Raw genomic sequence first — 17,277 nt, 5'->3', positions numbered from 1 at the left:
TAAATCTGATTATAACTTCCTAGCCCCTCAGCCTTGGAGGGTCAGGCTGCATCATTCCAGGTTGTTTCCAAGGTGTTCTTTCTGATTTACAAATAATGCCTGTGTTTAAAGTCCTCTAGGCTCCCCACCACCCCAGGCACAGAGGGAACACTAAGCTGTGCCTACAGGCTCTGTGTAGTCTCTAGCTCACCTCTTGCTCTTGAAGCTCTTACACTGAGCCTAAGTCAAACCACTTTTATCCAGCGTCTCCATCTTCAAGCTTTGGCTCTTGTTCTCTTTGTCTGGAATGCCTGCCTCTTAGGCTTATGCAAGGTCTATGTAACTCCTGTTCATCCTTAGCTTAAAGGCCCCTCCTATGTGAAGCCTCACCTGGCTGCCTGGACAGTTAGCATATGGTTCATTTTAGAATTACAGGTCTGTCTCTCCCACTTGATTAGTGCTCCTAAAGGGCAGGGACTGTTCCCTGATTCTTATAACCCTCAGTGCCCTGCACAAGCCTGGCACACAGTAGGTGCTCATATGTGCCTATTGGATAAGTGAGTGAATAAAGGCACAGTGCTTGTTGCAGGAGCCATGACATTCTGGAGTACGTGCTTCTTGTTCCCACTTACATCGTCTACCATGAGGGTTGCAATGGCACGGCCAATTTCATTGTAGGATTTTGATCTCCCAGAAGGTCCAAGCAATATGAACAGAAATCTGCAAAAATATGATGGAGGAGGAGGAGGAGGAGGCAGAGGAGGAGGAAAGTGAGAAGGAAAAATAGGAGCAGGTGAAAAGGAATCTCTGGCCCTGGACATGATTCATTCTTAACTCATGAATTGACCATACACTTGTCCCTTCCCTCCTTTGAATCCCACACTTGCTTTGCAGAGGCACCTCTTCACTCCCTTCAGCTCCCACTTGAGCATCCTCACCATTGTCTTGTTGTCCAAGCCCAGCCAATGGTGTTTGTCTCAGCTGTTGGCTTCTTTTTTTAATGATTATTTAAAATAAAATCTAAAATACTGCCCTAGTCAGAAGACTTTCTTCCCCAGCAATTCCCTAATTTTCCTTCCACATTTTAGGGGTGTCTCCAGTAGCACTTTGGGACCACTGCTTGGACAGCTGGCTTCCTTCAAGCGGGTGTGGGGGCAGATTTCAGTGGCCCTCACCTGGTGGGGACAGGGACCTCAGTCACTCCTCCCAGCATGGCTGACTGGATGAGACGCACAAAGGCAATAAATGGCTGGTCCAGGAAGTCCACCTCACCCACGAGTACATTGGAGGCTTCTGAGTCCTTGGGGATCTTCTTCATGAATTTGTTTTTCCGCTGGTCAGGGAGGGGAAAACAAGATACCCATGGATACTCACATCAGTGGTTTCAGCTCTCAATCCCTCACCCCACTTCAGATTGCTGTGAAGGCCTAACTTTAAAAAAATTCTCCATGCACTTCTCAAGAGACTGAAATAACCAAACACTTTCCCTATTCTGCAGATAAGGAGACTCAAAATTGGTTAACCCCAGGACCAAGTAAGCCTTAGTAGATGGGAAGGAACAGGCAATGATCTGAACCCTAAGATATTCCTTGATGGGGGAAAACTTTACTCAACTGAAGTGTGAGTCAAGGGGTCAAAGAAGAGAGCCCAGGCTTGCTGGCCATCAGGCCTTATCTCCCAGCCCCCTGCAGCACAAGCAGATGGGAGTCTTGGCTCTTCCACACCAGGTGCCCAGCCCTCCCTCTCTGCCCTCACCTTGGGTGACTGTGGAAAGGATGAGGCCCATTCTGATGACAGGGCAGACATGCTTTGTTTTCCCTTTGCCATCAGCTTCCTGATTGACAGGAGCCCCTGGACCCCACCTCCAAATCTGTGGGAGACTTCTGTGCCCCTGAGTCACCCCCAGGGGAACTCCCAGGAAACTCAGCTTCTGAGACTTTCCGACTTAAGACCACTGAGATGCTGGGGGCTAGTGTCTGTTCAGGGCAGGAAGGTCAAATAGGCAGAGCGAGTGGGGTCCAATATAAGAAGCACAGGAGGCAGGCCCTCATCCCAAACTTATTCCCACTCTGTCCGTGTATGACTTCATTCCTAGGGTTAAGATACTGACTCCTCCTGAGTTCTCTTTTCTAATGAAAATGCCCCAGGGACAGTCATGTACAAGCCTCTTCTCAGTCTTTAACATCATAGGTTACATTAGTTTTTCAGATTGCTTCTCCTTGGGTACAAGGGGATGAACAAGGGACAGAGAGATAATTTTGTACAGAGAGGATGGAGAGGAAGGCTTTTGTGGGGGCAGGGCTGGTGGAAGTCCAAAGTGGCCAACAAAGGAAGAAAGGGCCAGAAGGGGGAGACAAGTGCTAACGAGAGATCCCGTGGACACCACAACATTGCCCCCCAATCCCTCCTTGTCTGGAATCTCTCCTATTTCTCATAAGCACAGTGGAGACACAGATTCCTTGTGTCTCTTCCTGTTCCATGTCCCTGGGCACAGGCAGGGGCTACTCTCTGATGCACTCATGGGGGGCATGATACAGACTGGGCTCGGCAGCCTACCAGCAGAAGAAAAGGCATGTGAGCAATGGCTGCACCCTTATAATCTTTGAAATCTAAACAAATAAGCAAACAAAACTCTTCACAGCCACCCAGCTAATAGCACCAAGGACCCTAACAGTGAGAATAAGTATGGCCAGATGTTAAATGAGAAAGCCAGAGTCCCAAAGGTTCAAAAAGTCCCTTTGTTGCAGGCATAGTCAGCTGATTCATAAGGAGGTTCTTCAAGATGGAGGGTTGGGTGTGCCAAGCAGGTGCTGTCCCCCTGACAGGACAGGAGGAGGGGAGGGGTGGCAGGAATGCCCTGGACCTTGAAAACAACAATGCTTTGGCGTTATCCAACCAGCACATCCATAACCCAGGAGAGGAGAAGGCGCCCTTGCAGATTGTGACATGTTTGATAAGGAGGTCGCCATGGTGGTGTCCCAGAAATGAGCCACACTGGCATTCTGGCCCTCGTGGCTTGGTGACAATCTGGACATGGGTTTGTCCAACCGGGGCCCTGCCGACCCCACTTCCTGAACTCCATGGGAACTCTGGTCCACCTCTGCTGAGTCTCTGCACACAGTGAATCCACGCTCTGCTTACTAGAAACCTGTTGACCTGTCTAGGGCAGGTGTGGAGTTTTAAAGAAAGATGGACCTAAAGGGCACCCGCTGGCCTGCAAGCCATTGACCCCACAATAAGCCATGCTGCTGCAAATACTGAGAAGCAGCATCACTCAATCAGTCGGGGGAGCTGGATGCCCGGCTCCAATCCCTAGATTGATGCAGCTTTGCCTGGGGAAAGGGATAGCTAGCATTCTTATTACCACTTAGATATTTATTTAAATAGTCTCTGAAAGACTTTTACTAGGCAATGCTTTCTTATGGTGGCTTTACCGTCTGTGTGCATGACTATAGTAAAGTGGGTTTCCTCTCTAAATAATATTCCAGAATATTCCTTCCCAAGTCACCCCCAAACTAAGGACTCTAGAATCAGATTGCCTGGGTTAAATCATAGTTGTGTTACCTTTCAGCTGCATGAACTTGGGCACATTATTTAACTGCTTTAAGCCCTCAGTGTCCTCATCAGTAGAATGGAGATGATAAGCATACCTTTGTGATGCAAACAAAAAGCTCTGTGCAATGTAGTGCATGCAGCATGTGGACCTGAAATGTTGGTTGATGCTGTTATTGTTATTATTTTAGCCACCAAAGGGACTTTGGGACTCTGACATGAGGGACTCTTTTTGTTTTGCTTTCCACCAAACTTGGGGGTGCCTTGAAGGCCTGGAGGTCACCCACGCTCCTGAGAGATTCTCATCAAATTTCAGGTTTCCTCCATCACCTTTCTTCCTATTTCTGGAGGCACAGGCAAGGGGACCATCAAGATGTATGAGGGTTGCAGTTGAAGGTGGCCGCCACTAGAGTTCCCCAGGGGCAAAGTCACAGGGTACCTTGGTTGTGGGCCTTAGAACTTGGACTCAACCTGTTTGTAGGATTCTGATCTCCTCATGGAGATTTCAGCCAAGCTGGTGGGAGACAAGAACTGATGTCCTGCCCTGGCCTAGGAGAAGACACACTAGTGGGCAGTCCAGTCGATCCACTGGCACTGTTGTCTCCACAGTCAGGCCCCACTACTTTTCTCTGCCAGCCCAAGTCCCCACTCCATCCTTAAATCCACGACCTCCATGCTTGGGGGTCATGGAGAAGGTGAGACTGTGTGCTGGTCTTCTTCTGTCCAACAAATACCAAGTTCGGGGACAGCTGGCACCTCATCTGATCATACTTCTCTGTCCCCCACTCCCTGAGCACCTGGCACAGAGCCAGCATGTAGGGCTTAGTGAGTACCTGACTGATGGGCTGGGCAGTCACAAAGGCAGCCCAGAGCCCCCACCTGGGTCCTCCCTAGGGACTCCTATTCCTTCATGGGAGTGGAGTTCTGCCCGTAGGGGCTCCCTGTCCCTGAAACCGAAGGCACCTTCCCACCCTGCGCCTTCACGGCAGCCAAGGACCGGGCCTTTACTACCTGGTCTGTGTTTGGGGTGCGAGAAATATCATTCATGCTCCTGCTCTGGGCGTGACCTAGGAGAGAAGGAAAAGAAGGTCCATCAGGGGAAGTCAGGCTCCTGCAGGTCCTTTTCCCTTGGTCCCTCCACATGCTTCTCCCAGCTTCATAACCAAAGCAAGACCCCCCTGTCTCCTCATCGCTCGGCCCCTTGGAGCTAGCCTCTGCTCCTTTTCCTTCCCTTTCTTCCCTTCTACTGCAAGTTCTCCTTTCCATTCTCACCCCTCAGTCTGCTATACTCTGCTCTCTACTCCTCCACCCCACCTTCTTGGGCAGAGATCGAGATGTCTGCTCTGCGCCAGGCCCTGGAGGAGGTGAGGGACACAGACACATGATCAGGTGAGGTGCCAGTGCCACTGAGCTTGGGCTTGTTGGAGAAAGAAGATCAGTTTCACCTCTGTCCTCCATGACCCATATGAGTGTTTAAAAATGGCCAGGTGTTGGGGCGCCTGGGTGGCTCACTCGGTTAAGTGTCTGACTTCAGCTCAGATCATGATCTCACGGCCCCATGTTGGGCTCTGCACTGACAGCTCAGAGCCTGGAGCCTGCTTCAGATTCTGTATCTCCCTCTCTCTCTGCCCCTACCCTGCTTATACTCTGTCTCTCAAAAATGAATAAACGTTAGAGATTTTTTTTTTTTTTAAATGGTCAGGTATTTTCTGGCAGAAGGAAGGAACGTGGGGAGAACAGTGGTGACAAATTATTTGAACTGGCCAATTGTTCCTTCCCTAGCTGAGGCAGGAGAAAGTCAGCTCTCATTTCCCAGCAGCAGCCAAATCCAGCGGGCACTCTCAGATCTGTTATTTCTTGGCTTTCTGTGGCCTGTGGCAGCCCTAGCTTCTAGGACTCTGTCCTCCCTTGGCTCCCTTCCTCTTACATGCATTCAGGATCCTCTCCTGCTGGGCTCAGGGCCTTGCTTTGCTTCATCCCTTGCAGAGTCTTCACCCCCTCCATCTTTGGTCAATTACATCCACCCTCTCCACCCCCATCACTTAATGCCTACACTGGGCTGAGGATGCCCAGATTGGGTCTCCACTCCATACCTCTCTCCTGAGCCCCAGACTCTGTTGTGCAGCCCCACCTGGGACCTTAAACTCCACATACCAGGTAATGGAACTCACTGGCTTCCACCAAATGACTCCCCCTCCACATCTTAGTCTGTTCAATGCCCCTCCCTCCCATCCACCCCACCTAGGTGCTGGCCTCACCTCCTCATTTCCTGTTTCTCCTGGTCCTTGCATCCCACTTTGGCCCTGTCCTCTCCAGTCTTGCTCTGACAGTCTCTCACTTTCGATCTTGTCCCCCTCTAGTTTATTCTTTCTCAAATAAGAATCTGATCATGGTGTGCCTCTGCTGAAAATTTCTCAGGGGGCCCCATTACCTTCACCATAAAGACAGGCTCCTTCTGCAGCATATGTGTGTATGCTCTCTTCGCTTTGACCCTCTTGCCCTCAGGCCCTGCCCTCCTGGTAAAGTGAATGCTCACTTCACAGTGCCTTCCTTCTGCTGTTAGTTTCCTTTGTTTGGAACAGCCTCCTCCTTCTACGCCCCCACCCCACTGCATGCTTCTAGAAAATCCCTATTTATTCTCCAAGATTCAGACGTGTCTCCTCTCTGAGCCTTCCAGGGCCCACCCTGGGCATGGGGTGGTGTGCACACAGAATGTTTTATCTGGGTCTCCACTGCAGTATTGGGCACAAGTGTGACCTCAGACACAATGAACAACTGGGAGGAAGGCTTGCCCCAAAGCCATTTGCTGCCTCCTGGCATCCCTACATGGAATAACCAATGCCAGGAAGACTAAGTGGGTTCTGGGGTCACCAACAACAAACGGAAAAGACTACCTGAGGCCTTGGGCAGGGCCCACACTGCCCTCCAAATCATTCCTTGAACCTGGTCAAGGTACAGGTGGCATAACCTGTACATACCTTGGCATTTTAGTAAAAGTATTTAAAGGAACATACTCCTCTCACTCATTTTTCTTTCCATTTTGCAACTTCTCTCTTTTCTTTGCTTCACAGCTTACCTGTCAGTTACCCCCCACCCCCATGAATTGCCTGAAAAGCCCTGTCTATGACTGTGTACTTCACAAGCCCCCTCACCCATTTCCTCAGGGGGCTGTGATTGCCAGCATCCCACTTTTGTGGTGCACAAGACTCTCACCCAGAGATGGCAGTGTTCTCTGACTGTCCCGGGGGAAAGTTCTTAGCTTGTATCTAATTAAGTTTCAAGGAAGACTTCTTATCAAAAATGGGGCTAATGATCAGTTTGGTGAAGACAAAGGTAGAGACTAAGATAAAAAATGCTTAGCACCTAGGATTGTTATTGATTATGCCAGCACTTGATTTAGAGTTGCATTATTCAGAGTAGTTACATAGAAACGTAGGGTAGTGAGTTAGGTCCTAAGGACAGCCCAGGTTTGAGGTGAAGGTTAGATTTCTCCTGATGCCTGTCCTGAAAATTCTAGACAGGTCCTGACCTTTATCTCCTCCAACTCTGAAAGTCTATGGAAGCCGACATAGAACAAAGCTGTCTTGCAGCAGCCGAGAACACACTCACACAGCCTTCCGTAATTGGCGCTTTGCCGCATCCTCAGGTCCTCGGTGGAGTGGTGTAGGCTTGGACCAGCCACTGGGCTCCGGGCTGGGCTGCGATCTGGGAGGAGGAACAGAAGGGATTTGGCTTCAGCAGCCTTGATCTACAGCACAGCCCCTGCAGTTAGCACGGTCATTCCACCTAAACAAAGCTGGGCTGTGAGATGCATCTCTTCCCCTTTCAGGAAGAAAGTGTATTTTGGTTGTTTTGTGTTCTGTTTTTGAAGTTAATAGTCTGAACAAGATTACAGAAAATATTTGTACTCTTGAGAGTGAGACACACAATTGTTAAATAGGCAGCAGGTGTTGTAGATTGCCTGGGTTCATCCCTGACTCCACCACTTACTTGCTGTGTGACCTTAGGCAAATAACTTAACCTCTTGGCGCCTCAGGCTCCTCATCTGTAAAATGAGGATAACAAGACCGTACCTAGCCACAGGGTTATTGTGAAGATGAAGTGAGTTAACACATGTGGACACTCAGAACAGTGCTTGGAACATGGTAAGTGCTATGTACCTGCTAGTTACATGCTAAACACTTTCCATTTTAAAACAATTCATCTAAAGAAATTGCTCAAGGTTCTTCATTTAGCAACCTTCTGGACTTTTTTCTGATTACTGCATTTATCTAGTATGTTCAGCAAGGCTGCTGTCTGGGCACTTTGACTCTGCAATATCAACAGTGGAGGGTTGCAGGTTTGAGCTGTGTGTGTGGAACAATCCATTCTCCCTAATGACCCAGGTTCTGCTAATCAGAGTAACACAGCTGCCAGATTTACAAGCCCTGGCACACTTGAGATGAACCCAGAACCTTCTACCACCTTGATGTGCTTAATTTTCTGCCAAGGCTTTTGGCTCTTCTTGGGGGTTCAATGGGAAACTTTTGAACTCTTTCCATAAACATGCCATCTCCACCAGCATTTTGCAAGCCTGACCACACATGAGAATCTCCTGGGGAGCTTTCTAAACTTCCTGTTTCCAGGCCATACCTCAGACCAACTGAATCCAATTCCCAGGGTGGAGCCTATCCATTGGGACATGTTTCATACCCCCACATGATTGCATTGTGCAGCACAGGCTGAGAACCAACTCTCTTCCTAGGAATGGTTCTGCTCTGGTGGTGGGGATAATTTTGGGATATGGCTGGAGTCTCTGCAGGCCTGCTAGAGAAGGAGGCTGAGGGATCCCCAGAAGCTCAGAATTTTTCCAGGATCATGAAGTCCAGGGAGGCTCCAAGTTGCTAAGACCCCGCAGCCACCGAGGAAAGCTCACCTGGAGGCTGGGACCTGACACAGGCCCCCACATGCCCAATGCCCACCAGCATATGGCCCAACTCACTGGTGGTGGAAGAGACGGACTTTCCAATGTCAACCAAGGAGCGATGGATGGGCTTTTTGGTTTGGTGACGGTGTTTCCTCAGGAGGACATAGCTGACCCTCTCCCGGAGCTCTGGTCGCAGGAGGCCGTCCTCAATTTGCTTCTCGATGACATCATCTAAGTGGGGAACAGACATGCCTCATCCATGTGGGACAGAATGACCAGGGGTATGGGAGTCTTCAGTTTCATTTGTTATTAATGGGATTAAAAGTGACTAAAGGAAGCAGGAGATGTGGAAATAGTCCTGGCTTGCTACAAACTGCAGAAACATGGGCAAGTCACAACCTTTGGGTATGTGCATGTCTGTACATGTGTGTGTGTATGTATGTGTATATAAAATTCTATGCTCTATCAGTGCTATTGTGAAAAGTAAACGAAATACCCTGAGAAGAACAAAACTACTGTGTTCAATGGTTTTAGTCCTAACATGAATTCCTTTTAGAAACGTATTTCAGGCAAAATACTGGTGGCAAATTTCTGAACAAAATTCATAAGACGTTTTAGGGATAATAAGGTGAGCCACCCCCTCCTTCACCACTCCACTAAATAAGAGCTAATTTCCTAAAGATAAGTGATGATCCATTTACTCTAACAAGCAACAGGTTGCCATGGCAATAGGTGTCTCTGAGAACACTAGAAAGCCCATCTTCTTTTTGCTCCATTGCTGGATGGCATTCATAGGATGATCTTTTCCCCATTGGAGCTCTACATGGGACTGAGACTGTTTTGGGAGCGTCAGACCCAAAGCCTGGTTTCTGCAGGACCAAGTGGGTGCCACACAGACCCAGAGTGGGCATAAGGCGGCCATGGCTTTCAGGGGCCCCAGTGGTCCCTGCCTCACCTATGATCTGTGGTAAGGAGCCACTGTCCAAATCCAGCAGCACCGTCCCCGTCTGCAAGCAGGTCCGGAGCTCGAAGAGGCTGTGCAGCGACAGTGTGGACACATGGGGCTTGCTCCAGCGCTCGCCTCCTTCCTCTACCTTTTCTTCAAACTTTATCCACCTGAAAGGGGTTAGGATGGGGCTCAGTGTGGCCAGCACCCTCTGGAGGAGCACCTGTTAGTTCCCCTCAGGGCGAGGGATGTTGGCCCACAACTCATCTGCTGCATGTTGTTGGGACACTGGTGCTAGACTGACAGGCAGAGGATCCTGGGAATTCCCTTACTCCATCCCCACTTCCTCTGATGATGGCATGCTCAGGGCACAGTGACATCCAGAGAATGACCATAAATGGGCATGAGGGATCTTTTTGGGGTGGCAGAAATGTTCCCAAACTGGATTTGGTGATGGTTGCACATCTGTACATTTACTAAAAATTATTTAATTGTACATTTAAAATGAGGGAAGTTGACCTTAAAATATAATAATAAAGCTGTTTTGTAAAAAAAAAAAAAAAAAGTATCTGAAAGACCTAATTGTGAGACAGGGAACCATCAAAATCCTAGAGGAGAACATAGGCAGCAACCTCTTTGAGCTTAGCCAGAGCAACTTCTTACTAGACACATCTCTGAAGGGAAACAAAAGCAAACATGAACTATTGGGACTTAATCAAGATAAAAAGCATCCGCACGGCAAAGGAAACAATCAACAAAATTAAAAGGCAGCCTATGGGATGGGAGAAGATATTTGCAAATGACACATCTGATAAAAAGTCAGTATCCAAAACCTATAAAGAACTTATCAAACTCAACACCCAAAAGGCAAATAAGCCAGTGAATAAATGGGCAGAAGATATGAATAGACACTTCTCCAAAGAAGGCATACAGATAGCTAACAGACACATGAAAAGATACTCAACATCACTCATCATCAGGGAAATACAAATCGAAACCATAAGATACCACCTCATACCTGTCACAATGGCTAAAATTAACACAAGAAATAACAGGTGTTGTTGTGGAGAAAGGGGAAGCCTCTTGCACTATTGGTGGGAATGCAAATTGGTGCAGCTACTCTGGAGAACAATATGAAGTTTCCTAAAAAAACTGAATATAGAACTACCCTATGATCCAGCAATTGCACTACTAGGTATTTACCCAAAGGATACAAAAATACAGATTTGAAGGGGTGCATGTCCCCCAATGTTTATAGCAGCATTATCAACAATAACTAACAATGGAGAAAGCCCAAATGTCCATTGACTGATGAATCAATAAACACACACACACACACACAATGCAATATTACTCAGCCGTAACAAAGAATGAAATCTTTCTATTTGCAACAACATGGATGGAGCTAGATGTTTTATGCTAAGCGAAATAAGTCAGAGAAAGACAAATGCCATGATTTCACCAATATGTGGAATTTGGATGAACATATGGGAAGGTGGGGGGGGTGGGGAGGAAGAGGAGAGAGGGAAACATACCACAAGAGACTCTTAACGATAGAGAACAAACTGAAGGTTGATAGAGGGAGGTAGATGGGAGATGGGCTGGATGGGTGATAGGTATTAAGAAGGGCACTTGTAATGAGCATTGGGTATCGTATGTAAGTGATGAATCACTTAATTCTACTCCTGAAACCAATATTGCACTGTGTGTTAACGAAATAAAAATTTTTTTTAAAGTATCAACTGGAACCTGGTTACTCAGGGCTGGTCACACATGTGTTCAGTGTCTGCCTTATGTGGTGTGGTTCGCTGGGAGCAGAGAAAGCATTCCTGACAAAAAAAGTATTTCCCCATGGCTTCTACTGTGGGGCATGAAGATTCTACACGTCCACTCTGGGTTTTGGTTCTGAAAGTTCATGTTAAAATACAAATGTCATTTGGGGAAGGAAATAAATTAAACCAAGGATGTGTAGGAATTTGTTCTTTCTGGAAGACTTGGCATCAGAGGCTGAGTTGAGGAGTGGAGTGAGATGGCCTTGGACAAGGCAGCCGTGGCTGCAGTGACCCGTATCTCCCCTGCAGAGGGCAGCACCACACAGCCTGGAAAGCTGCCAGGAGAGCAAGGTTAGCAGGCTCCATTTTGCAAGATGTCAACCCCAACTTAGTGGGTAGCTTCAAGCTATTCCAGTCAAAATCCTAAAAGAGTATTTTGGGGCCCTGACTAATTCTGAAGTTTGTCTAAAAGTGGTTGAAGAAAGGCTAAATAGGAAGAAGAACGGATGGACATGCTTTTAGCAGATAAACACACTTGCCGAAAAGCTGGAGTACTTAAAATAGTTTATTTCCAGTCTAGATATAGACAAAAGGATCAATGAACAACAGTCCAGAAGCAGACCTGGGCCCCCTATGGGAATGTAGGTTTTTATAGGAGTTGTTTAAAAGATGACCAACCTAAAAATAAAAAAAACTGTAACCTCTCAACCTACCTCTCACCAAACACAGTATTAAATTCTACGTGGGTTAAAATCTAAACATAAAATTAAGTCTATGATGGAATATTATTGACTCTTAAAAAGAAAGGAAACTCTGACACATGCTACAACCTTGAAACTTTATGCTAGGTGACATAAGCGAGGCCTAAAGATAAACATTATATGATTTCCACTTGCATGGAGACCCAGGGTAGTTAAATTCACAGAGACAGAAAGCAGAGTGGCGGCTACCAGGGGCTGAGGAGAGTGGGGAGTGGGAATTTGAGACAGTAGAGAGGTTCAGTTTTGCAAGATGATAAAAGTTCTGGAGATGATGGTGGTGATGGCTGCAGAGCAGTGTGAATATACCCGAGGCCACTGAACCTTACACTCAACAATGGTTAAAATGGTAAAATTCATGTTTTATATATTTCACCACAATTCAAATAAATAATTTAAAATGTATAAAGAACAATACAAATATACTAGAAGAGAATATGAAAGAGTCTTCTAATATTCTTAGTTGTACAGAAAGAATTCCTAGACAAGATGTGAAGCCACAAGGGGAAAAACGGACAGATTTTGTTACATAAAAATAAACTAAAACATCCGTATTACAAAATAAGACACAGTTCAAAGAAATGCAACATAGTGGGAAAACTGTTACAACACACAGGGCATCAAAAAAACTGGTATCTATACTATAACAAAACTCCTTCACATTAATAAGAAAAAGTCAAATTACCCAAATGACGAGCAAACATTTCTGGAAAGAAATGAAGAGGGCCAAGAAGATTTTTCAACTTTACTGGTAATTGAGGACATTTACATTATTGGAGATTAAATGACATTCTTTATTTCTCCTATTGGCAAAAATGAAAAGGGCTGACAACTTCCTGTGTTGGTGAAAACACAAGGGGATACAGGCAGGGCACTAACTTAGTAGATGTGCATGCACAGTGCATGTGTATGTAAACAATGTGTGTATATGCTGTGTAACAGCATGGTCTTGGTGTGGGGACTGGGCAGCTGCTTTAAACATTTAGTGTGCATGTCTTTTGCTGTAATGGTTCCATTTCTAGGAAATTAATGCAGAAATATCACAGTAGTATGTCTACAAGAATACTCAACTGCAGCCTTGTCCATTGAGGTGAAGAACTAGAGACCGCTAGTTTCCAGTAGGTCCATCGTCACATTGATTCCCTGCATCCCTGCCACAGAATACCCCTCAGAGGTCAAAAGTGTGAGGATGAATTATGCATACTGACAAGATAATACCATGCCATTTCAGAAACAAACAAACAAACACACATCTATTTGTTTGGCCACATGTGTCTAAAAGTGCCTGGCAGAAGCTTTGGAAGGCTACCTGTCAAATGGTTAACAAGATGGTTACTTCTGGGGAGAGGAGTGGGTTTGCTGGTGGGGGAGGGGTTAAGAGACTTTCACTCTGTTTGGGTTAATTCATGTAGCAACAGCGCAGCCTATAGAGCCAGACAACCAGGTTTGAATCCCAGCTCCATCATTTACTAGCTATGAACCTTATCATTTTGTTTTCTACAGAAATAACAGCATTAACTAATATTATTAATTAATTATTAACAGTAGCAATCAGAGCAGTGCCTGACATATAATGCTCATTCTGTTGGTGTTAGCTATTAATATAGAAATAAAGAATATTGTTTTTGTCACTTTAGAAACAATAAAAGATAAGAAAGTAGAGGCATTCAAAGATCTCCCAACCAGAGGACACCGTGGTTGATATTTTGATGACTCCCATTATAGATCTCTGTGTGTATAAATGCATATGTGTACATGGGCACATACACAATTTTGCATTAATGACACCACTGAAAAGGCAGAATATCTACTGGACATTAATTCTTTCATGTCTATAAATACTGATATCATTAAAGGCTCTTTAGTATTTCACTGTGTGAATGGATGACAACTGATATGACTAATCCTCACTTGGTGGACATTTAGGTTATTTCTAATTATTCTTTATCATATACAAGGCTGGATTGAATGTCCTTGGCCCGACTCCATAATTTCCTTAGGATAAACTCTCAGAAATGGAACTGCTATGTCTGTACATTTTTAAGCGTATGATATGCATTGCCAAACTCTTCTCCAGAAAGCTTCTGCCAATTTACACTTCCACCAACGTACAGGAAACCTCACATCTCTCTGAAGTCTCTCAAACCCTGGCATTGTCAGTCTTTCTTTAAGCTTATTTATTAATTTTGGAGAGAGAGGGAACACCAAGAATTTGGACATTTCTAACAAGTTCCCAGATAATGCTGATGCTGTGATCTAGGGATCACACTTTAAGAAACATTGTCTTAGGGGGCACCCAGGTGGCTCAGTTGGTTAAGCGTCTGACTTTGACGAGTTCATGATCTCTCAGTCTGTGAGTTCAAGCCCACGTTGGGCTCTGTACTAACAGCTTACATCCTGGAGCCTGCTTTGGATTCTCTGTCTCCCTCTCTCTCTGCCCTTGCCCAGCTCACACTCTGTCTCTCTCTAAAAAATGAATAAACATTAAAAAAATTTCTAAAAAGAACCACTGTCTTAGGATGATGATTCTTAAATTTAGGTGCACAGAAAAATACCTAAGTTGCTTTTAAAATCTTGATTTCTAGATCTATCTTGATCTATTACATCAGAATACCTGAATGGAACCCAGGCAACTCTGCAATAGACTGTCCTACATAACGTTCCTGACTTGTGGGGCTCAGAGGCTAAAACAAACAGTTAATTGTAGTCAGTTGTGTTTCCTGGTTATTTTGATAGATACTTGCTTCCCCCAAATAGACATCAAGTTTCTTGAGGACAGGGACCATTGTTTCCTCACTGGTGTTCCCTTACAGTCTTTAAATGCTTGCTCCTTCCTGCTTGAGGGCAGTGAGGCCTCACTGATCACTTTGGGTGAAGTCCAGTTATGAGGAAATGACTGGGGAAAAGACACAATCATAGGGCTTAAGTGTGCTTAAAAATACTTAGAATGATCTAAGCAATGATCGTCATAGTCTAGTAACATCACAAACACACACATAGACCAATGGGGCAGGAGTTGCCTCCTGATAGAAGCAGACACCTCAGACAGGAATCAGACAAACCTGGACCCAACCACCTATTCACAGAAAATACAGGGGCAGATGAACAGGTTAAGCACCATCACAGAGACACAACAACATCCAGAATGTGGAAAGCATATGGGACAAATGCTGCTTCTTTAGCAATGACAACAATCACAAGGGAAAGAGGAGGAACCTGTAGAGAACGGCTTCAGAGACAGATCTCCCAAATGCAGTATGTGCACCAATTATATTTTTAAAATATGAGATAATCTGGGAGATATAGACACTGCCTAGATAATTCTGTGAAAATAAAGAATTAGTGTCATTTAGAAAAAATATGTGACAGTGGTATTATGGTTGTATTAAAAAGAAAGAGGCCTTTACCCCAAATAATTGAAAACAGGGTTTTGAAGACAGTCTGCGGATCAGGACCCATGGTCACAGCAGCATTATTCATGATAGCTAAAATGTGGAAGCAACCCAAGTGTCCACTAATGAATGAACGGATAAGCCAAATGTGGTATATACATAAATGGAATATTATTGCGACTTAAAAAGGAAGGAAATCCTGGCACATCCCTCAACATGGATGAACCTTGAGGATATTATGCAAAGTGAAATAAACCAGGCATGAAAAGACAAATATGGTATGATTCCACTTCTTTGAGGCATCTAGAGTGGTCAAAATCATGAAGACAGAAAGTAAAATGGTAGTTTCCAGGGGCTGGAGTAGGGGAATATAGGGGGAGTTACTGTTCAATGGGTACCGGGTTTCAGTTTTATAAGTTAAAAGAACCATGAGGATGGATAGTGGTGATGGCTGAATGTATTTAAAATCACTGAACTGCACACCTAAAAAATAGCTAAGATAGTACCATATTTTATCATAATAAAAAAATGGGAAAGGAAGGAAGAAAGAGGCCTTATCTTTTAGAAACACACACTGAAATATTTGCAGATAGAATGATATGGTGTATGGGATTTGTGTCAGTGTGATCCAGTGTGGGTGGAGGGGCGGGCAGCAAGGAGGGGGTAGAGACACAAGATTGGCCATGAATTATCTGGTAACCACTGAAGCTGGGTGATGGGTACATGGGGATTCATTCTACTACATACTACTTTTGTATACATTTAAATTTTCCGTAGTAAAATGTTTAACCACTTTTCAGAATGAATAAAGGAATGGGCATTTTAGAAAGCCTTTGACCAAAGCCTGGCTTAAAAACACTCAGAAGCCTGATAAAATGGTTAATGTGTAATCCCAAACAACTCATTGCAAAGTGATCTTTACACCACAGTTGGCTTCAAAAGGTGGGGAATTAGAGTTGGAGAAGCAGGTCAAGCAGAAAGAAAATCTCCGGGCTGGAAAAGAACTCTAGGGATTTTGTCCAGGCCAGGGCAGGGCACCAGATGCCCTTCTCCCATCTGGGATGGAGCTGAACAGAACCTTAAAGAGTCACATGTCACAGAAAGCAGTTCTCTGTCACGCAAAGAGGGTCTGGAATTGAGGCCTTTTCTGTGACTAGAAACTCAATCACAGATGCAATTAGAGAAGTCGCTGTTCAGTTTACACCAAGACTGATAAAAAGTGTCATGGGGCAAGCTACCAGTACAGCCAAGGCTTTCCAATACTCAACTCAGGATGTGAGAAGAAGAGGGAGGTTCTCCTTGTAGGCCCTGGAAAGGGCTAAAAACTAGGAGACCTAAATTCTAGTTCCATCCTCAGATGGAGACTTAAATTCTAACCCCCACTGACCCTGCCCTGGCTAGTGCATCCGTGGCTCTTCACCTCCCCTGCATTAGTGTCATCTGGGAGCTTATTACAAATTCCAGCATCTGGGGCTGAACCCCAGACTAATGACATCACAATCTCAAGGGCCTGAGAATCGGACATTAGGACTTTTTAAAAGGAAGACCCAGGTCTTTAAGAGGACAGTGAACAGGCCATTATGTGTGGTTAGCTAAGAGTAAAATCTGGAGAATATTAGAATATATCTGGAGAATATAAGAGTAAAATCTGGAGAAATTCTGATTGGGGTAAGGTCCTTTCTTTCTGTGCTTATTTTGCATATAATCACCATTAAATTGTGTCCTGGTTAATTTGTTTGCAAAAATTCCCCTTAAAAGAGATCAAACCCTGCATCAGACTCTGAGCTGACACCCCAGAGCCTACTTAGGATTCTCTCTCTCCCTCTCTCTCTGCCCCTCCCCAGCTTGTGCACATTCTCTCTCTCAAAATAAATAAACTTAACAAAAATTCCTCTCAGAAAATCCTAAATTCGAAGATTAAAAAAATGTAATCTATAGAATGTGAACTTTAATGTTAAGGTTATGTTGCTTC

General features: G+C 45.2%; 1 protein-coding gene across 4 annotated transcripts in view; it reads right to left on the bottom strand.

Annotated features, from left to right (window-relative positions):
- Window positions 1-17,277, bottom strand: part of SLC4A5 (solute carrier family 4 member 5) — a 110,140-nt gene that overhangs the window by 37,836 nt on the left and 55,027 nt on the right. For all 4 annotated transcript variants that reach the window (XM_086700812.1, XM_086700811.1, XM_086700813.1 and 1 more), the window contains 6 exons: window positions 9,393-9,553; window positions 8,513-8,668; window positions 7,141-7,236; window positions 4,543-4,598; window positions 1,155-1,312; window positions 612-699 (listed from right to left, as the gene is read on the bottom strand). In XM_086700812.1, coding sequence (XP_086556938.1) covers window positions 612-699; window positions 1,155-1,312; window positions 4,543-4,598; window positions 7,141-7,236; window positions 8,513-8,668; window positions 9,393-9,553 — 715 coding nt within the window. The remainder of the gene's footprint in view (window positions 1-611; window positions 700-1,154; window positions 1,313-4,542; window positions 4,599-7,140; window positions 7,237-8,512; window positions 8,669-9,392; window positions 9,554-17,277) is intronic.

This window comes from Puma concolor, chromosome A3 (assembly GCF_028749965.1).
Source record: "Puma concolor isolate L17-30 chromosome A3, mPumCon1.1.hap2, whole genome shotgun sequence".
Lineage (NCBI taxonomy): Eukaryota > Metazoa > Chordata > Mammalia > Carnivora > Felidae > Puma > Puma concolor.
This window is presented reverse-complemented; position numbering and strand designations above follow the sequence as displayed.